Below are 22,359 nucleotides of genomic sequence, written 5' to 3' on the forward strand. Positions count from 1 at the left end.
TTCTGATGGTCCCGTGACATTGATCATGCACCCTGTGTAGGGCCTAGGGCGGTACGGGCTGGGCGTTTGTTTGCTCCCTTGAATACGACGGCATGTACACCCCTTTCGATTGTGTCAACTACATGATTATGTACTTCGTAAATTATCGAAAAAACATCCACAGTCTCAAGTACTGATACAGTGTACTTATCTTTTCTCTCCGGTCCATGTGCGGTGCGAAAACTGGCTGGCTGTCCCAGTGAACTCCGGTTGGTGTTGTCAACAGACAGCTACGACCTTGCTGCCCTTCGCCACGATATCAGACAACTACTTCGTATGACTGCGGTGTCACCTCTGCCAGGAGCTTCGCCACCATTTGGGACACGATGTTGTGATCGACAGCGCTCATCACCGACTCCGTAGACTCTCGATCTCATCACTGCGCCCACGGAAAACTCTCAAGGACTCGCTGAAGCCTTTGAGGAGTATGGTTGCGGTACAGGTAGGTGTCGACTCGACATGTCGGAACTGAGTGACCAATTGTTTTGTCAACTAAATTTTACTTCCACAATCTTTGCTGGTCGTCCGAAACGCCCTGATTTGTGTAGCTGTCAATGGTGACTCTGCTCCGCCTGGTACCAAACTTGCTTGTGTGTGGCGGATTGCGCTCAGCTCGTTTTAGCTGTTTCCGCCTTTCGCAGATCGATCTGCAGCTCCCAAAAACGTCAGGTTACTGGTACATCAGCTTGCAGGCCCAATCAGGCGATGTGGACCTTTGTAGGCTGGACCGATTCATTATAGACGGTGCACGGCACTGTCATTTCTTTCTTCTGGACTATTACACTGTAGATCTACTCTGAAAAAATAATAAGATGAGTTGTGGTGTTGTGTGGCTGCGAGTGGAAACTAAAACTGGAGCACTTGAAACTTCAACTACCACGAGGAAAAACAAAGACCACGATGGCAGGTTCAACGGAGTTGCGCAGAACAAGAGCAAATGCACAAAAATATTTGTGAGTGAAAAATACGTTTTTTGCACTCTTTCGCTACGCTCAGCCGTGAAAAAACAAAACTTTCTGCATGTACTCATACATGTACTCATGTACTCAGGCATGCAGTCTCACTCGTATTTTAGCTCTTTTTCTGGAATGGATGCTGCTCTGCGCCCCTTGGTGAACATTTCCTGCGCTCGTGGAGCAGCTGAAAAGGACCACTGGTATGTCTGGTTCCTGGTTTGAAAGTGGAGAGTCGACTTTTGTGTCTTGAAAAAGGAGTAGAGAGCGATAAAGGTACGTCTGTGGCTGATTTTTGAGTGCTCCTCGTACATTTTTGATCGTGATAGAAATTCTCAGCCCAAAGTCAGACCAAAGTCAGCGCGATGATGGTCATACAGTTTTCTTGTGGATTTTTTAGTTGTTTCATCTCGTATCTATGTCAGTATCGTGATGGTGAAGTGGAGAGGGTGATTTTCTTCCTGTAGGCTTCGTTCGGCCGACTTTGCTTCGTCCTCGTTGAAAAGTGATCCTGAAAAAAAGGTCGATTCGCAAAATTATGTTGATTTTCAATGTACGTGATGACATGCGATTGCTGGCTATGCTGTCTGGCTCATTCGGGCTCTTGTACATCGCCTATACAGTACGCACATGTAAGCACATGTAAGCACATGTACCCACATGTACGCACATGTACGCACATGTAGCGACGAACAAGGATGTGTTTGGCACGTTCCACAATGCCATGCAGTTCATCTAATGACATCTTGATGACAAGCAGTTAATAGGCGGGTTTGCCGCAGGCGCAATGTAAAAGTCATGTGAGGCTGAGTTCAGCCGACTAAGAGCTATTTTCGACTACTGTCGGTGTAGCAGCGTGCCATGTTCTCTGATTGGCGTCATATCGCGTCTTATCCTTTCCATGTATAGTTAGGAAATATTCCTGTGACATGTCACGTTATCGATAAGCTTGTGTGTTTGAGCTCATGACATGTCGAACATACTTGCACAGTAGGACTGGCATGTGACCACTGCGTGGCACTCATAGCCCTGGTATACATTAGCCATCTAGTTACGGGCGCATGTACATGTACATGTACGTGTAGCTCATTTCCTAGGCTTGTGTTAGTGGGTCAGCAAACGATGTCTACGTGCAGCAGCCAATCGAGCTGCTACGGAGTACCACTGACTGATATCATGGCACTCATCGTGCGTGTCTTTGGCATAATTATGCTTGCAGAGAGTCTAAGCAGAAAGCGAGCAGATAGTAATTAATTTGTTTCATTGAGGGCTTTGCTCTCGGAACCAGCGCTCCTTTTCGCAAGGCAAACGAACCTTATCGTGATTTGTGTGCTACACCCAATTGATCCTGGATTATACACCAACATCTGGTATGTGGAAACATTTTGGGTAGTTTTTTTTTGGTGAATGTTGATTGATTCAAGGTTACTCGATGGTTCCTATCCTTCCGTTGTCTCCGATAGGGTTTTGTTGGCCGGATTTGAATTTACCATTGTAATTGAGAACATTTCCCAGTGCTGGTTTTCAACAGTGTTGCAACCAGTAGAGACGAGCACTATGGTGCTTCAGTTTAAGGTAAGTGACGCTGTAATGTAAGTGTGACTCAACAATGTTTCTAAGTTAGCAGAGTTACGTCCACTATGCTTCCCAATAAATGCCGGTAGTGGTGATGGGGCCGTGTTACTCAGGCCAGCTTGATGTTGTTGGCGTCTGCACACACAAAGTACGCCAGGATCAGGATTCCTTGAAAGGAAAAGAAACGACATCAACAAAACCAAAAAGCAGCACAGGCCAAAATTTCCGAATTTCATTCCCCTTACACGTCTACTGGAGAGGGAGACCGTTTCACTTACCTTCTACGTTATCTACTCTTCCTAGACACTGCCGTTATGTCCTTTCTGTTCCTTTCAAAGGACCGTTAAAATACTGAATGAAACATACTTCCTCCGCCCAGGCAAAATTTTGCTTATCTCCTTCAGCCCAATGACAGGTGTCTGGCAGCAATTTTTTCATCTTGTGCACTTCACCATCACACAAATCTGCTGGTTCAGGCGTACCAGTTCCAAACAAGTCGGCGAAGTCGGCAAAGAGTAAAGAAACGCCTAGAGAAGAGCGCGTTGAATGCGAGTGAACTGGTAAAAAAGACACGAAGTCAGTCACTAGTCAAGGTGGGTGCTGCTAGAGTACCACTGGGGTACAGAGCAGAGGTGTCATGTTGCGAAAAGCCAGCGTGTTTGATTGCATCCGGCACAAGACGTGTGTACGGTAAAACTGCACGTGAGCTTGAAGCTGAGAAAGCCACTCAGCGCCGCTCGCCCACATACTGCAAAAATAAACCAGAATCGGTACTGGGCAAAACAGGGGGAAAAGAAAGGCTTCGATGACAGGGTTGTCACTCACCCAGCTCATTCGCCTGATGGCAACGTGAACGATCCTGCAAAACGACGCTGAGCTCGTCCGCTTCGGCTGGTAAGAAACACGACTGATCGTACTCATGAAGGAGGTGAAGCGCTTGGAAAAGTGTCGATACGAAGTACTTGCGCTTCTGAAAGTGCGAAGTACTACCCGACAACATATACTGCGTCGGCTGATGACAAAGGATAACTTCTAGATTTTTTTACTTGGAGAGTTTCTCTTGATATTGAACGACTCCTCAACTCATTCTGAGTCGTTAGGAGCCGTTCTGAGAACCTGGAATGTATCAGTAAAAAGTGTAAAGAGAAGCGAAAATTTTGCTTGGGCGGAGGAAGTATAGGCAATGAAAACATACGAGTACATGTGTATCGGATGGGGGAAGTGTGGTTCACCATAAAGTTATTTCGTAACTCATTGACCACTTGATGGTCGGTCTGATCCGCGGCGATCCTGCAGAGTTTTGACACTCGTGTGGATGCGAAAACTCTGCCTGACAGAGTCACAGGAAAAATTTATTTATATATAACTTACATTCCGTGGCTTGTTCTCCTATGTCGCGTTCTTGGGTCTCCCGCAAACACTCTTGCTTAGCTCGACAGGGATGTGATTTTCTTTCCAGTCTGTGACGACTCTCACTGCAGGGCCTTTACTAGAGTCCCGCTTTCATTACTCAAGCGACCACAGATAAATGTAACGTGTGCGGATGTGAAGGTTACACCATACATTAGTCAGGTTTGATTCTTGCCGACATTTGAAGCTGTTGATTTTTACTTTTCGGAGCATCAGGTCTCTGGCAGTCCCCTCACCTCACACATCTTCACGACCCGGAATGATGCTATCCACACTACCTCCCAGACCAGAGGCCAAACATTCAGTAGTCTCTTTCTCCCCCTATTCATGTCCCGGCCAGGCCTCTACAGTCTCTCAATTCTTGGTGCTGACCGCTCTTGGTGCACTACCAGCGATCATACGATCCAAGTGCACCTTGCCTGCTTTTCGCGCTAGCTGCTCACAATTTCTCCTTGGGCACCCTGTAAGAAGGCCATAGGCCTGTTGGGTATACCCAAGTAAAATACTACTACTACTACTACTACTACTTCTACTTAAACGGCAAGGTGAAGATAACTCAGAAGTTGCGACAAACTCGGCCATTTGAAAATAAATTGAAATTCGTCACCTCTCCGCACTGCGCTCTTGGTCCACATTCACCAAACCATAGCGAGGAATTCCGTTCTTGCATAGATGTGTGGTGATTGATTACGTGGAGATGAAGTTTGAAAATGTTACTCGTTGTATCTCTGGAGAGGAACCCTCCCTAACCTCGTGATATCTTATTTGTACTTTCGAACAAAAATTGATAAAAAGGCTTTATGAATGGATTGTTACTCAATCTGCGGACAGAACTGTTTCGTCCTTAGTTGATTCATCAGCACAGAGGAAATGAGCCCGAACCTGGTAGCAATGAAAAAAACAGTTACCAAAGCCAGATTTAAACCAAGTCGGAACGTAACTTGTCAGAGTGCTCAAACTGACAACTCAGGAACGCAAACAGCAAAGGCACTACCCCACACAAGAGTGCTAAACTGCTACAAGCAAGAGCGTAATAAAGGAATGGGTTGTTATCTTTTCGTGAAATTTCGATGAAAAATTAAAACAGTCTCCTTTTAATATTCGACGTGGAGACAACAATTTTAAAATTGCAATAAGGAGGACGAGCTTAAGTGATATTTGGACTACTTTATTAAACAATAAGTTCTGGAGACGATGCAAAAAAACGATATAAAAGGCAAGGAGAAAAAGCGATGGAAAAAAAAAGGTTCGAGCATGTTTTCATGCAACACTCTTCAGGAATCACCGTTGTACTAAAGAACAAAATAAGAACAAAGGAAATAATATAGGAATCAAGTTAGAGTAGCAATAGGCCTTGACAGATTATGCTAATATTTTCGTGAAATTATGCTTTTCGCATTGCTGAACAAATTGCAGAATTTTGCTATTTTTATGCTAAAAATTATCATATTATGCAGCATTTTGCTCACCTATGCTGCTAATGTTTAATAGTTCCGTGCAAAATAACAGGGGAATATTTTTGTAGAGGGCGTTGTACTGTAGTAGCAAAAGTTCAACGGGGTCAACGCACCGTCCGACCTAGCTACGACCGTCACTGATTGTAGTGGACTGGACATGTTCTCGAGGGAGTCGTAAACCTACGACTTCCTGGTGCATCTACTTGTACTTGTACTTGTAGAACATGTACAACTGTATGGAATTTGATGCGAACAGGCGGATTATTCCAATTTTATGCGATTCGTATGCAATTTGCCTCAAATTATGCGATTATTCGATTTTGGTAGGAATTATGCTCGTGGAGTTTTGTGACGTAGGAACTGGTTGCAGGTTTTTGAGCTCTGGTCAAAGTCCCCCCTTGTTCTCCCCCAGCATGCCAGCCAGTCAGCCAAGCAGGCTGCCAGTAGCAGTTACAGGTGTGAAGTCGTCTTCTCTTCGCCAAACTCCTGAGAGGTTGAGCAGAAAGTCTCCCGCGGCGGATCGCTCGCCTCCTGACGGCCTGCGACAGCAAATTGACAACACCTGTTATGACGGGAGCCAGGCGCAACAGGACGACACTGCGTCAATGCGCAGCACGTTAAACGAGATATTGCGGGAGCAGAAGGATTTGAGTATGAGAGTTAACAGCATCTTTCAAGAAATCTCCCTGAAGCTAGAAAGTGTAATGGCGGAAAATCGCTCTTTGAGAGAGAAGCTGACGAAGTTTGAAGTGAGAGTGGAGGAGATGGAGAGGACTTTCCGTACTCGAGATGATGACCCTGTGCACCGTACCAGGAGTGCGGTGCAAAGCAATGCACCACGTGGAAACAAGTGGCAGACAGCTGGGAGCCACAGTGCAACGCAGCTTGCCGAGGTCATAGCAGAGGAGGTAGAGAGGGTGAAGAGGTCGGAAAACCTTATTCTCAGGGGCATCCCCGAAGCGGACAATGAGGACAGCGTAGCACTGTCATCCAGATGTGAGCAGCTCCTCCAGATTAGTGCTGACCAAATACTCTCTGCAGAGCGCATTGGTTCCGCCAGCAAAGCCGTACAGGATAAGGCCAGGCCAGTGAGGCTACGCATGAAAAGCCACGAGGCCAAGCTATCAGTGTACCGTAAACGTCTGGATTTGAAACTGAATGATCAAGATATGTACGTGAACAACGACCTGACCAAGCAACAGCAGATTGCTAGACGACAGGCCCTGCCTTGGTATAAGGAACTCCGCCAAAAGGAGATCCGTTGCTCGCTACCGTATGGTGAGATTTTGAACCCAGATGGCACCCCATACAGTGCAACTGAAATCAATGAGCTAGCAACACAATAGGTTTCATCAGGGTGTCCAAGTAATCACCAGCAACACTCCCTCTCAGCTACTTCACCTCATCTCCGAGCAACAGATGTCGTCGCTGACCCAGCACCTAACATTTTAAGAAATCCTTGTAACTATCCATCCAGTCAAACAGTGCCTGATTGTCCGTCTTCACCCATCAAGAGCTTAACCATCGCCCACATCAACATCTGTAGCCTAAGAAATAAAACTCATGAAATCCATTGCATAATGTACAAGTACAGAATTGATGTGCTAGCAATCAGTGAAACATGCTTCGACTCTACTGTGATGAATTGCGATCTTGCTATACCAGCCTACACTCTCTATCGCCGGGACCGAGCTGATCGCAGAAAGGGTGGCGGCGTTGCCATGTATGTGCAGGAACAACTGAAATCCAGGCAACTTCAAGTAAACGACAGGCTAGAGACCATATTCGTGGGGTTGCACACCCATAGCCGAACGAATCCATTTCTATCCATCGGCTGCGTATACCGCGCTCCCGACAGCCATGTGGATTTCTGGGAGCAGCTCGACAATAGCGTTCAGATGGCCTCCGCAACATGTCCGGACATCCTCCTCCTCGGTGATTACAATGTCAACATGCTCTCTGTCCCACCTCACCCAAACGCCCGCTATGTACAAGGCCTCTGCGCTGACCACAGCTTACAAAACGTCATACTACAGCCCACCAGAGTTCCTAGTCAGTCATGCCTAGACCTTGCACTCATACCGACAACAATGACAACGGCTGCTCCGTCTTCCTCTCCCATGTTCTTCATAGTACATTTGTTCACAGCGTCGATGGCCTGTCCGACCACCATCTTATTGGCCTCTCTGTCCGTGTTAGTAGAGCCAACTTTGAACAGCCACACGAGCAATTCTCTCGAAGACGCCAACCTAGCCTGGCTCACCTTGACCGTAGGGTAACGTCTGCAGCTCTCAAACACATGTTGTTGTTGTTGTGTTTATTTTAATTCGCAAACCAAACGGGCAGATCTGCCCAATGAAAAGGTGGCGAATGCAGATAGAAAGCAGTAATAAATGAAATTGGGGACTGATGTAATTAGGATAGAGGTGGAGAAAAACTAAGCCAGCTGATCATCAAACAGGACGTCTGGTACTCTAGGTACTAAGGCCAGTAAGTGTGTGCGGGATCATGCTGGCGCGGAACTGGCGGAGCGTGGAGATGGCACGTATATCGCTGGGTAATGTGTTCCACAGCTGGGCGCCCCGGAACGCGAGGCAACCCTTGCCGAACCTGGTGGAAACTGGCGGTTGGCGCAGACCCATGGTGGAGTGCAACCTAGTTGGGCCAGCTGCCGAAGGAACTAGGAGGGCTTGCAGTTCAGAACTTGCGTGCTCATTCCGAGACCTCCAGACCAGAACGATGAACTTCTGCCTGAATATCTCGGATACTCTGTAGGTGTCCAATCCTTGACCCCTCAGATGTATCCGGCGGTTATACTCTAAATGCAGCGGCAAGCCACTGGCAACAAAGTGTCATGACAGTACTAGATGATCTTGCACCATTCATTACCCAGAAGCGCGCAGCTTACTCCAAACCCCGCCCCCAGCCCTGGGTCACCCCAGAGCTGAAACAGATGTTTCATCGACGAAGCTCAGCCCACCGCGCCTTAATAAAGCACCCCATGGATGACCGACTCCGACAGCAGTATCGTGCAATACGTTGTCAAGGAACTTTACTCAACCGCAAACTGAAAAGTGTGTACTACAAAGATAAGTTCAGTGTCGCTACAGGAAATCCTAGACTCCAATGGGCAGTGCTGAATCAACTAACTGGAAGGAGAAAATCCCACCCCACACCGAAAGCCTCCCTCTCATCTTTGTCAGATACCCCAGGCAATATCGTCCATGAAGAACACCGCGCTGCTCTTACGACCCCAGATACTCCGGCGGACGACTGTTTAGACAACTGCCTTCTCGAGTTCCAACCCGTTACAACAGCAGCAGTAACGAAGATTCTCGAACGATTGAATACCGCGAAAGCATCTGGATCAGACGGCATACCAGCTTACATCTTGAAACACCATGCCGCCGAGCTGGCCAATTCCTTAACTTCCATCTTCAACCAGTCATTGTCTAGAGGAAAGGTACCGTCAGCCTACAAACTAGCGTCTGTGTGTCCAGTGTTTAAGAAAGGCGACCCCTACGACAGTTCCAACTATCGCCCAGTCTCGCTACTGCCCATTATCTCCAAAGTCTTGAAATCACTAGTGCTCCAGCAGCTTAACGACCATCTGGACATCACACCCGGAGCAATTCCAAATGAACAGTTTGCATGCAGGTGGAACCACAGTACTGAGGACCTTTTAACACTTGCCATCAATAACTGGCAGAGAAGCATGGATACCGGAGACTATACGGCCGTACTGCTGCTCGATATGAGCAAAGCCTTTGACCGCGTCCACCACCAAACGCTAATAGATGACCTTCACAATCTGAAGATCCGTGGAAATGCTCTTGAGTGGTTCAAGTCGTATCTGTCTCACCGACAGCAACGCGTAGAAGTGAACGGAACCACAAGTGACTGTAGAACCTGCACTAGGGGTGTTCCCCAGGGTTCCGTCCTAGGCCCTACCCTCTTCAGCATCTACACTCGACTTGTCCCCACTCTGCCATTGCGTTCCCAATGCCTTCTTTATGCAGACGACACCACCCTGTATGCCTCTGGAAAGTGTCCACGAATTCTCATGTCTTACTTAGAAGACGATTTTTCAGTGGTTAAGCAGCACCTCACAGATCGCGGCCTGCTCCTGAACTCCAGCAAGAGCCAAGTACTACTGATCCACAGCAGACGATCACATCCCCCACCTAACCTGAGCATTGTCTGTGGTTCGACTGTTATTGCCCCGTCTGACGAAGTTAAGTATCTAGGACTGACTCTCGATTCAACTTTAAGTTTCAGTGCCCACGTTAACTCCCTCAGGGAAGACATCGGAAAGAAACTAGGTGCTTTTCGACGGGGAAGGAGGAACCTTGCTGTCCAGGCCAGAAGGCAGTTCTACTTGTCAGTAGTCCAGAGCAAGCTCGAGTACGCCAGCACTGCCTACGTCCACTGCCTCGCTGACAATGTGAGAGATCAGCTGCTACGCATAAGTAAGAGAGCACTTAGATGCATATTTGAGCATGACACATTCACGCGGACATCATACTTGCTTGAGCGATACCACATAATTAGCTTAGACAAAAGATATCATACTAAGTCCATATTCTTCGTGTTCCGTTGCATCCACAATATCTGCAGTTCACTCCTCTCTGACATGTTCTCCCTTCGCCGTGACTGCGCTCACACAGACAGAGTAACCCGCGGCCAAGTCAATTATTCCCTTTCCTTACCCATTGTGCAAGCTCAAGCTGGATACAGATCTATTTCATTCCTTGGTGCTGACCGCTTTAATGCGCTTCCCGAATCCCTTCGCACAAATCATATCCCCAATTAATTTCGCCAGGAACTTAACAATTTCATTCATCTTGGGCACCCTGTAAGAAGACCTTAGGGTCTGTTGGGAATGCCCAAGTAAAATAATAAAATACAATACAATACAAATGCAAAAAATATGCTAGCATAATCTGTCAAGGCCTAAGTATCAAGGTACAGTTACAGCAAATAATATATCAAAGTGTGATACTTCTCATAAAGGTGTGCACAAAACAAGGGTATGAGAATTATACGCGTTGCATATGTGTATCACCAACAAAAGAAAGTGAGAATGAATAATAATAGCAAATTTTGTGAAAAGAAGAAAGACAAAATGTTACGAGTTATGACTAACTGTTCACCAACGTAACCAGATCTTATACAGTCTTTTCACAATAATTTAATTGGCTCACCATCCAAGTTAAATAGCAAAATATAAACGTCAAAACGTTTTAAGGAAGAGGACATATTGATACGAGTTAAGAGTAACTCTCCATAACTGTAACCAGATACTCTACAGTCAGAAAGTGCTACAACTAGGCACAAAACTGACAAAGTACTGAGACATTTGACGTCCTGACACCTAGCTTCAACACATTTCCGTAGCGCTAACCGACAGCCTTCCAATTGTGCCCAGTTGTTGCACTTTTTTACTGTATATAGTATCTGGTTACAGTGATGGAGAGTTACTCTTAACTCGTATCCATATGTCCTCTTCCTTTCTACATTTATTATTGGCTCAACATCCGAGTTTCAATAAGTTTTGGAAGCTATTTGTCCTAAAGTAGTCCAAATGTCACAGTTTCCTTTGTTAGATCTAAAACAAATACAAGAAGCACTGATATTCTAAAGCAAGCACTATTGGAGGCGTGATTACCTGAGCAGCAGCAGTGTGAAAGCAAGTGTAGATTGGAGAAATGCAGGTGAGAAGAAAGGTACATGTACATGTATGTGAGTGTTTGTATGTGGGTGTTGGTAGCGTGAGTGCTGTAACGAATTCTTTCTGCTTGCATAAATCTGGAACACGAGTACGAATAAACATGGCTTCAAATACGGAGAGTAGACGAAAACTACTAGCATGGCACACCACACTGAAGCAGGAATCATCATACAATTGCAAACACTGGGGGTTGGACACCAAATGCTTGAGCACAGCAGATCTACGAGTACTCACAAACATTGCACACTGCTTGCTGCTCATGTAATCACGCCTCCAATTATTGCTATCTTTAGAATATCAGTGTTTCTTGTATTGGTTTTAGATCTAATAACCTACACCTTATGATACCATAAATAGTCTTCTTTGTGTGCAACATTTCAATTGATCGTAACTCAGTCAGTCCTGTTATATTTCCAAGAACTAAAATTCGTATATGTAGGTCGAAAAGAATATTCCCAGCTGCCCGTTGAAACAATCGTGGAAGCACCCCGATGTGTGGTTCCAGAGTTACGAAGCCTGAAAGTCGAATCGCGGCGAATGTCGCGCAATAACCGCGTGCACAGATTTGAATGAGGGATTTCCCAATAATTCTGGGCATGTAGTTACGGTGAAACACGTTCGAAATGGCATACGGACTAGTGACAGTTTGTGAACTTTTTGAAGTAATTAGTTGTTACGAGCAAGGCTAAGAGCGAAATGGCAAGACGACTTCTGTTGGATTATTGGCGTGGCCACTAAGACACTGGGATATAGCGCCAGAGGTTTGACATTCGTAATGGCAAATGTAGGCTCCTCTTGCGACGAGCTTCCAAGGAAGCCCAAGATTGAAAAAATCGTCAAAAGGAGAATAAAGTCGTAGCCCGGAGAATTATGGAATTTGAGGTGAGTCGAGATCAAATTCAGTCGGCGTACATTTTCCTACATAAATGGCTTCAGAGAGCATGATATCTTACGCGACTGTTGCCGTCATTGTTGATTTGTTGCCGTGGATCAGTTAATGACTCGTATTTCTCGTCCCCTGGTGCTGTTGTCAGCGTGTTGTGGTCTTTGGCGATTTCATTCAAAGAGAGGGCAAGGGCATGGATGTTTTAGTGCTGGTAGATTATTGGAAAGGAATGTGACCTCGCTCCTTGTGTGATGAATGACGCTGAATTAACTCAGGACTAATAGGGACCTTTAGCACCACATTACAACGTAGGCCTTTTGACGTACTTGATCACGTCGATCGGCGTGCGCGATACGTGTTTTGCATGCTTGGCTAGCCTTTAGCGAGACGTGATTATGGATCGACGTCGTTGCCACAGGAACAGAGCAGAATGGCGCGCGTGATTTCAAAGTTCCTCGCGGGAAATGTGGATGAAAAGACTTTTTTTAGTAAACTATTTTACTGTACTTCGAAAATTAGTCCGGGTCACCAGCAAATGAGTTCTATCTCGAAGTGTACGGATGGTTACCGGCTTCCATTTGGCGTGGTATATAGTTGCCAAATTCAGGAGTACAGTGTTCCAGGCCGGCGAGCCACGAGAGAAGGGCTTTTCGCTCGACGCTGCCACTACTTCTTTCAACAAATTGATGACTGTCCTCCTTGGCTCCAAAACGAAATTGGTGCTAAAGGTCCTGTAGTGCCTGCACGGATTTCTTGCGATTTATCTTTCGTTCCGCGATTTCGTAATTTTGTACATTTCTCAAGCTTCTGCGCGGCAACATTTTGTTTACAGGATGTAGCCTTTATCACGTTGCCATTGTCGGCTACGTAGAGTACCATGCTACGCATGACCCTCGGAACGTTGCGCAGATGTACCACTTCCTGCGAACTCTGCTACATGCTTATGTACTCTACATATTTGTATACATGTGTTTTGTTGTTGTTCCACCAAGTATCCTTTACAAGGATCTAGCTCTGGCATTGAAAGTCGGCTCAGGCTTTCTTCTTCTTGCTTTTTCCACTTCTGGACTTCTGGCAGTAGTTTGTGGTTTGTCTCTGCACGTAGACTTCTTCCTTCGTTGGACTATCTCCTTGCCATTTCCTGTGAGCAATATACCGATTTTCGCTGACTCGATACTGGGAGTTAATTGTTAAAAGAACATTGTCTGCTGTACGCCTGATTAGAGGCACGTTTCCAAACCCTCTAAATTGGTGACCCTGAACGTTCTTCAGTCTCCCGAGCCTTCGTCGAGTCTGTTTCACAATGTCTATACTGCTGGACGGTAGTTCGTCGCCGTTATTCCAGCCAGCGCCCGCCACCCGCAACACTCCATCTGCTGCCACTAGTGCCGCCCCATCTGTGGCCCTGCAGACCCCCGCTCCGTCGAGTACCGCATTACTTGCCAGTCACGCGTGCTGCATCGCGACCACCTACGGCCAGCGTTCTACTGGCTCCAACGAATGCTGTGAGCCTCAAGCTGCCGCCTTTCTTGTCCAAAGACCCTGCCCTGTGGTTCGCACAGGTGGAGGCATTTTTCGCCACACGAGCCATTACACGGCAAACCACCCGGTTCGAGTATGTCGTCGGCGCCCTAGAGCCCGAGGTCGCTGTCGAGGTCCGCGACCTCATCCTGTCTCCACCGGCTCAACAGTACTACGACGCGTTGAAGGCGACTCTGATCCGTCACACGGAGACCTCCCAGCAGCAGCGTCTACGCCAGCTACTGACGCAGGAGGAGCTGGGCGACCGGACACCCAGCCAGCTGCTGCGCCGCATGCAGCAGTTGTTGAGCAACGCACCAATGGATACAAGCTTACTTCGGGAGCTCTTCATTCAGCGTTTGCCATCCGGCATCCAGATGGTGTTGGCCTCCTCGACCGCCACACTACCGCTGGCTCAAGTTGCGGAGATGGCAGACCGCATTATGGAGGTGTCTCCTCCCTCGGTCAGGCCAGCCACAGGTGCCAATATGCCGGCTTCCGCCCCAGTGCCTGCCACCGCGGCTAGTGATGATATGAGCGAGTTGCGCGCACAAGTTGCTGCGCTCACTGCCGCTGTTGACCGCCTGTCACGTTCGCGGTCGTCTAGCCGCTCTGCTAGCCGCTCTGCATCTCGGAGTGGTAGCCCGAGGCGGGACGGCTTGTGTTTTTACCATGACAAGTTCGGCACTCGCGCCCGCAACTGCAGACCGGGGTGCACATGGCAGACGGATTCCCAGTCGGAAAACAGGGGAGCCCGGCAGTGAAGGCGGCCATCACTCCTGGCTCATCCATTGCTCCGGGCCGTCTGCTGTTCATCCGCGATACCGCCACGACCCTTTCGTACCTGATTGACAAGGGGGCGGCAGTGAGTGTCATCCCACCCCGTGCTAGTGACAAGCCCAGCCCGCCATCGGTGGTGCAGCTCCAGGCTGCTAATGGCACACCTATTCGCACCTTTGGTGAACGTTGGCTTTCGCTCACGCTCGGCCTCCGGCGTAACTTCACGTGGACTTTCGTCGTTGCAGACGTCACCTCGCCTATCCTGGGGACAGACTTCCTAGCCCACCACGGCCTACATGTCGACCTGGAGGATCGTTGTCTGCATGATTCCCGGACCAAACTTTCCTCTGCTGGTCTCCTTGACTCTACTGTGCCCATCAGTCCTGTCCTCGCTACGCCTGCTACTGACTCTCTGGGCACTGCTGTTCTACGTGACTTTCCTGAGTTGCTGCCACAGGCCAATATTGCTCTGGGCTCCGTAAAGCACAGCATTCAGCATGTGATTACCACCCACGGCCCACCTCAGTTTGCTCGCCCCCGTCGTCTGTCACCAGCCAAGCTCACAGCTGCTCGCGCTGAGTTTGACGTTCTGCTCCAACAGGGTATCATCCAGCCGTCATCTAGTCCTTGGGCTTCTCCTCTGCACATGGTTCAGAAGAAGTCCGGAGATTGGCGCCCCTGTGGCGATTATCGCGCCCTGAACGCCGTCACTGAGCCTGATCGCTACCCGATTCCCCACCTTCACGATTTCGCCGCTAACCTTGCTGGCTGCACGGTCTTCAGCAAGATCGACCTAGTCAAGGCATACCATCAAGTGCCCGTTCATCCTAACGACATCCCGAAAACTGCCACCACAACGCCATTCGGCCTGTTCGAGTACCTTCGGATGCCATTCAGCCTGCGTAATGCGGCACAGAGTTTTCAGCGCTTCCTTGACCAAGTCCTCCGCGGTTTGCCGTTCGTTTACGGCTACATTGACGATCTCCTAATCGCCATTCATTCTCTCGACGAACATCGTGTACATCTCCGAAAGCTATTTCAGCGTCTCTCAGAGCACGGCCTGTTCATTCAGCCGCACAAGTGTGAGTTTGCCAAGTCGAGTCTCAACTTCCTCGGGCATCATGTCTCTCCGGCTGGCATCGCTCTGCTGCCCGATCGTGTTGCTGCTATTCAAGCCTTTGAGTAGCCTACCTCTGTTCGTCAACTCCGGAGGTTCCTCGGCTTTGTGAACTTCTACAGACGATTTGTCCCACACTGTGCAGCGCTGACTCAACCTCTCTGCTTGCTACTTCGCTCGGCCAAGCCCGCCAACGCTGCACTCAGCTTCTCTCCTGAGGCACTCTTCGCCTTTCAGGCCACCAAGGACGCTGTAGCACAGGCGACGCTAGTCATTCATCCTGTTGCTGATGCTCTCCTCAGCCTCGCCGTTGAAGCATCGGATGTTGCCATTGGCGCCGTCCTCCAACAACAGGTAGACGACACATGGCAGCCCCTAGCATTCTCCAGCCGTATTCTTCAGCCTGCTGAGACGCGGTACAGCACCTTCGGGCGTGAGCAGCACTTTCGGCATTGTCTCGAGGGTCGGGAGTTCTTCATCCTCATGGACCACAAGCCCTTGATCTATGCGATACGTGTACATTCGCCAACGCGCTCACCCCGCGAATGCCGGCACTTGGCTTACATCAGCGAATTCACCACTGATTTACGGCACATCTCCGGCACCGAAAACTGTGTTGCTGATGCTCTGTCCCGTTCCATCCCAGTGGACTCCCTCTTCGTCCGGCCACTGGACTATGACGCGCTCACTGCTGCGCAAACCACGGACCTTGACCTACAGCGTCTCCGTTCTGCTTCAGATACCACCCTGCAATTCCAGGATGTCACCGTTCCAGAGTCCAGCCGTCCCGTGGTGTGTGACATTTCAACTGGCACACCACGTCCATACGTGCCTGTGGCCTTCCGTCGCCAGGTGTTCGACTCCCTACATGGGCTCTCACATCCCGGCATCAAAGCCAGCCGCCGCCTGATTGCTCAGCGTTACATTTGGCCACTCATGCAGCGTGATATCCAGCACTGGGTTCGTGCTTGCCCCGAGTGCCAACGGACCAAGGTTCACCGCCATACACGGAGCCCACTCGCCCGTTTCCTTCCTCCGGATCAACGGTTCGCCCATATTCACATTGATTTGGTCGGCCCGCTACCGGCTTGCAAGGGCTTCCGCTACTTATTGACCTGTGTCGATCGCTTCACCCGTTGGTCCGAAGCCGTGCCCATTACCGATGCTACCGCAGAGACCACTGCCATGGAATTCGTGTCGACATGGGTTGCTCGTTTGGCGTACCGTCTGTCATCACGACTGACCGTGGTTCGAATTTCGAATCGGCTCTCTTCCAGCAGCTAATGCATCTTCTTGGTACTAATCGCTGTCGTACTACTGCCTATCATCCGCAGGCTAACGGCTTAGTCGAGCGCTTCCACCGCCAACTGAAGGCCGCCATCAAAGCGCAACCACAGCCGCACCAGTGGGTCGCTGCACTGCCTCTCGTTCTCCTCGGTATCCGGTCATCTCTCCGGACTGATTTCGGCTGCAGCTCTGCCGAGCTCGTTTATGGTTCAACGCTCCGTCTCCCAGGCGACTTCGTCGCTCCCACTCCCAACGACGACTGGGTGCCTATTGCTGAATATGTTGCGCGTCTTCGGGACACGATGTCTTCTATCCGACCAGCTCAGGTTGACACTCGCCTTCAGGCCCGACCGGTCCCTTTTGTCAGTCCTGACCTCTCAACATGCACTCATGTTTACGTCCGCGTTGATGGACACCGTCAGCCACTCCAAGCTCCATATACCGGTCCTCATCGTGTTCTTTCCCGTTCGGCGAAGTCTCTGGTGGTTGAGTTGAATGGTCGAGAGGACACCATCTCCATTGACCGCGTGAAACCCGCGTATGGAGCTGCCAGTCTCAGTGCTGCGGTTGCTTCTTCCATTGCTGCTCCTAGCTCTCCCCTTTCTGCTGCTGCTAAACCATTTGTTCGGCGCGTTCATTTTTCTGTTTAATGTTTTCTCGGCTTTTCCTTTTCCATGTCTTTCCCTTTCTTATCGTGTCCCGCTACTGCTTGTACACTGGCGGGGGAGTATTTGTAGTCCCTGCACGGATTTCTTGCGATTTATCTTTCGTTCCGCGATTTCGTAATTTTGTACATTTCTCAAGCTTCTGCGCGGCAACATTTTGTTTACAGGATGTAGCCTTTATCACGTTGCCATTGTCGGCTACGTAGAGTACCATGCTACGCATGACCCTCGGAACGTTGCGCAGATGTACCACTTCCTGCGAACTCTGCTACATGCTTATGTACTCTACCATATTTGTATACATGTGTTTTGTTGTTGTTCCACCAAGTATCCTTTACAAGGATCTAGCTCTGGCATTGAAAGTCGGCTCAGGCTTTCTTCTTCCTGCTTTTTCCACTTCTGGACTTCTGGCAGTAGTTTGTGGTTGGTCTCTGCACGTAGAATTCTTCCTTCGTTGGACTATCTCCTTGCCATTTCCTGTGAGCAATATACCGATTCTCGCTGACTCGATACTGGGAGTTAATTGTTAAAAGAACATTGTCTGCTGTACGCGTGATTAGAGGCACGTTTCCAAACCCTCTAAAGTCCCTATTACCCTCGTGGTCAGCATTATTGGCCTCATTGGTTTCCAGATATGGGTAAAGACTATGTGACTAATCCAGCGGTGCTAAACATGTTTGTTGTTCATTTGTTTGTTTTTATCTGAAAGAAGAAGTGCCAAGAACTCAATAACATGAGAGCGAATGTGATGATGGCTACGGCCAACATCTTCGTGTCCTGTTTCTAACAGATGTCAATCCACACTGTACTGTCATTGGTAATCTGCTACTATGTACTCACCGGTACTACAGTGATGAGTTGTCCAGCATCATGTACGTGTTCTGGTGCACCTCGGGACGTTTTAGATTGCCAGTTTCGCGGATTAACAATGGTGCCGGGTGGAATACCGAATACAACAATAGTTCTGTAAGTCACCCATCTTGGAATATGCCGTGCAGCCATTCACACTTTCCACATCTGTTACACTGAATTGTCGGCATTTGCAATGTGATGAGATCACCGGCTCAAAGTTCCGTATGTGATGGATATTTTTGATCCATTGTTTTTTAGAAAGCTCAGGACAAGAAGAAGCCATTGTAGCAAGTCGCATCTCAATTTTGACACTCTCACCACCAGCAATACAAAACTCGACCCACGGCGGCTGTTATCATAAATAATTTGCAACACAATAAAATATTTTCAGATGATTACAAAGTGGGGATCAACGTTGTTTGAAGACCTGGGCTTTCGAGCAAAAGCATCGCATTTACTCCTTGGAGAAGAATTGTTAGATGACAAAGCTCAAAGTGTTGGTTCACATATCGTCGGTACGCGCCGGGAGTCACCGGGATTGGGCCTCTGGCAACTTATGCCGGCGCATTGCGATAATGTGAACCAGTGCAGTCATAACAAAATCATACGGTAAAATATCGCAAGGGACCGCCGGCAAAGTTGGACACTCTCCAACTCTTGCGATTTGCCCCGGCGCCGATCCGGTACAATTTTGACCAAAAGTGGTTTGTGACAAGTTCGCGCCGGTGATCGTCGGTGCCGGTAGCCAGACTTTGTCAAAATTTCAAACCAAGAATCATCCTTAATTTTCATAAATTGAAGCTAAATATTAGGTACCTCCTCCCGTACAATCTTACCTACAACCTTTCCTAAGCTGGCCGGCCTGCATGCACCCGTACTACGTCATACTCACCTTTCATTCCGTTGGCCTGGGTAGCTACTTGCGCGCGCATGTTTGCCATAGCTAACCAGGCCCTTTATAACGCGTTGTTTCTCAGTCGAGCTTTCTCTCGTCAATAATCATAATGTAGTCCTAGTAGTTCGTCTTTGTCTCCATCTCTTCGTCTACCCTAATAAATGTCGTTCGACCTACCTGTCCCGTTGTGAATTGTGTCTGGAGAATATTGGGTCTAATCCATACTCAACATTGGCGCCCGACCATCGCTCGGAACCCATGACCCTCTTGCTCTACCGCCCGGCATTCGTCTCGTCGTCAGTCTCGTCTAGTCTTCAACCTCGTCTCGTCTATGTCTACCTCGTCTCGTCTATGTCTACCTCGTCTTGTCCAAGTCATGCAGGTCAGCTATTTTTCATTGTTTCTCTCTCTCTTTCTCTCTCTCTCTCTTTCGTGCGTCCTACTTCGTCAAATTTATTTTCAGTTTATATATTTCAAGAGTCGGCGTGGAGAAAGCAATTTTATGAGTGCAATTAAGAGTACAATAGATGCAAACATGGCCAGACAACAACGAGTTATGCCTCATTTCTTGTTAGATGAGAGCGACGAAGTAAACAAGAAATGCTGTTCTTTTCGAAACGCGGGTGCACAGTCCAGAGTTCACGGACTGTGCTGGGAGTGCAGTACGCACTGGCTGCACAGTGCGGAGTTGCAGCATGCACATGCAGGTGCATGCTGGTCTGAAGACAATATTCTTTTTGTTCTTTTTGTTCTTGCACTGCTGCTGTACAGGGGCGTTCTTTTTGTTCTTGGAGCAGCTGTTGCTGCGACCTGTTTTTTTTTACAAAAAACACACCATTTGACGGCACAAAGCAGCAAGGCAGCGATGGGACATATGGAATGGAAGGAGTGGGGAGAGGCAGGGGCAGCTTGACCGACCATAGGGTCTCGGCTTCATTGCAACCCAAGCGCTCCACAAAAGCAAAATATTACAGAAAATACGCAGGGGGGGGGGGTGAGATAACTGGGGATTACGGGGGAAAGTATGCACAATAGACATCCTTAGCAAAAGTACGATAACAGGGGTCGCTTAGCTAAGCTGCGAACAGTATATCGCATTGATGGCAAGGCTATCGGCTGGCTCTCATCGTATCTCTCTAACCGACATCAGCTTGTACGCCTCTTAACTGTGTTATCGGAGCCTTTACCCGTTACTTCTGGAGTCCCCCAGGGTTCAATCCTTGGGCCACTGCTATTTCTCCTGTATATTAATGACCTCCCCAATATTGCCCCTGGTGTCAGCCTTTTCGCTGACGACACAGCTCTGCTTTGCTCCAATGCTTGCCCTATACGCCTGCACGAAGCCATGCAAGATAGCATTGGGAAAGTTATAACCTGGATGCATGATTGGAAGTTGCAGCCAAACGTTGATAAAACGGCAGCTATGTACATTTCCCCTTCTCCCCCTTCCCTGCCAGTTTGTTTTCCTTCTTCAAGTGTTGCTATTCGTATTGTTGAAGAGCATAAGCATCTTGGCGTTATCATTGACTCTAAATTGTCGTGGTCACCCCATGTGCAGTATGTCTGCAAGCGCACAAGCTCCATCTTGGGGCTCTTCAAGCCCACTGTAGACATCTTCCTCGTTCTTGCAAACGCTTGTTTTATCGTTGCTATATATTGCCCTTACTTGACTACTGTGATACTGCTTGGTCTGGCATAACTACTACTGTATTGAACAAGCTAGAAACCCATAACCGCATGCTCCTTAAAATCTTATTTAGCAAAGATCGTCGCTTTCCCTCCGCTAGTCTTTACGAAATTGCCAAGATCAGTCCCCTTTCCACTCGACATAAGTACCACCTCTGTGTTCTCATACATAAAATATTACTAAATAAAATACCCTTGCATATGCAGGCTTATAATTGGTTCTCCGAAACACGGAATACCCGGAACTCACTCAGTCTCCCACGCGCTGCCTCCACCCTATTCACTAGATCCCCGATCTTTGCTGGCTATGTGTTTTGGGCAACATTACCAACGCAGGCCAAGACCAGCACGTCGATGGATAATTTTGTTGCTAAAATCTCTGCTCAATTATAGGTTTCATGTATATCCTGCTGGTTTGTCTCCTCCTTTGCCTTCTTTGCCTCTTATTTGTATTCTTTTATCTGTTTTACTGCTGTGGTTGGCTTTCACCCTTGTCTCAGTTTTATTGGCCGTCATTATGATGTGCCATGAGATAATGATATAAATACAAAAAAATACAAAATAACGCTAACTTTTACGGTACCCACTCCCAGCCGTGACAAAAGACGTTATCGGATAACGGAAAAACGTTACAGAGCTCAAAATAACGGGCCGACGCTCATTATGGAAAATCTGCAAAAAATGCAAAAACTCGCATTGTTTTGTAACTGGCGGGAGATAAAAAGCACGTGCAGATCGAGATGAGAGTCGAGATTGCTTCCTCTTGTGACATTTAGCTTTTTTGGCGAGGTTTGCCTTTCAGTTCACAATGTCTGCGTCCTCTGCTTCATGCCTTTCTCCCTCTATCCCACCTGGGAAACAAAAGACCAGCTCCACGGCACTCCTGAGGAGGAAATTCATCAGCCTCTCCCAGACGTGTGCTGGAGCTGGAGAACCCTTACAGTCTTCTGTGCTGCGTTTAGGAAGGTTTTCCAAGGACCTGGGAACAGCGAAAACTCATTTTCGCTGTGCTTTTGCTATTCCAGAGTAAAAGACCTCGCCAAGGTATTCTTTCGGAACGACAGCAAACTAATCCCTGGTTCAAAATTTTGAATTTCCCGGACGTATTTCCACGAAAATTCATATCGCCATAGTTGTCACGACTACTTCGTCTCAACTATAACGTACTTTGTGCTAAGGGAAAAGTTAGCTTGAACGATCCAAAGTACTGAAAGGTTTGCGTTTACGTTAGCGTATTTTTAGCTAAGGATATCTAATAAGAAGTTATCAGAGAGTCAACGAAGTGAATGGAGGAGGGAACAGAGTTAGAGCTTTTTTCGTGTTTTTTCTTTGATTCATAGCCTGTCCGTTGCCCACTCCCAGCGGGTAAGGCGCCGGTGGGTGTTGACCATTTCTTTGAACATCTGCAGTCCTTTCCTTGTTGCTGCGACCCTGCTGTTGCTGCGACCCTGCAGTTCTATTGTTGTTGTTGTTGTGGTGTGAACGAGAGAGTCGAAAAGAAAATG

At 48.1% G+C, this 22,359-nt stretch overlaps 1 protein-coding gene across 1 annotated transcript in view; it reads left to right on the plus strand.

The window, feature by feature from the left end:
- The first annotated feature begins 2,156 nt into the window (after nucleotides 1–2,156).
- The window catches only part of LOC135824427 (uncharacterized), a 227,268-nt gene continuing 207,065 nt past the window's right edge, over nucleotides 2,157–22,359 (plus strand). Inside the window, exons 1-3 of the mRNA XM_065337162.1 lie at nucleotides 2,157–2,362; nucleotides 2,456–2,567; nucleotides 18,212–18,387. Of these exons, the coding sequence (XP_065193234.1) occupies nucleotides 2,550–2,567; nucleotides 18,212–18,387 (194 nt within the window). The 5' untranslated portion in view covers nucleotides 2,157–2,362; nucleotides 2,456–2,549. The remainder of the gene's footprint in view (nucleotides 2,363–2,455; nucleotides 2,568–18,211; nucleotides 18,388–22,359) is intronic.

This window comes from Sycon ciliatum, chromosome 9 (assembly GCF_964019385.1).
Source record: "Sycon ciliatum chromosome 9, ocSycCili1.1, whole genome shotgun sequence".
In the NCBI taxonomy this organism is placed as follows: domain Eukaryota; kingdom Metazoa; phylum Porifera; class Calcarea; order Leucosolenida; family Sycettidae; genus Sycon; species Sycon ciliatum.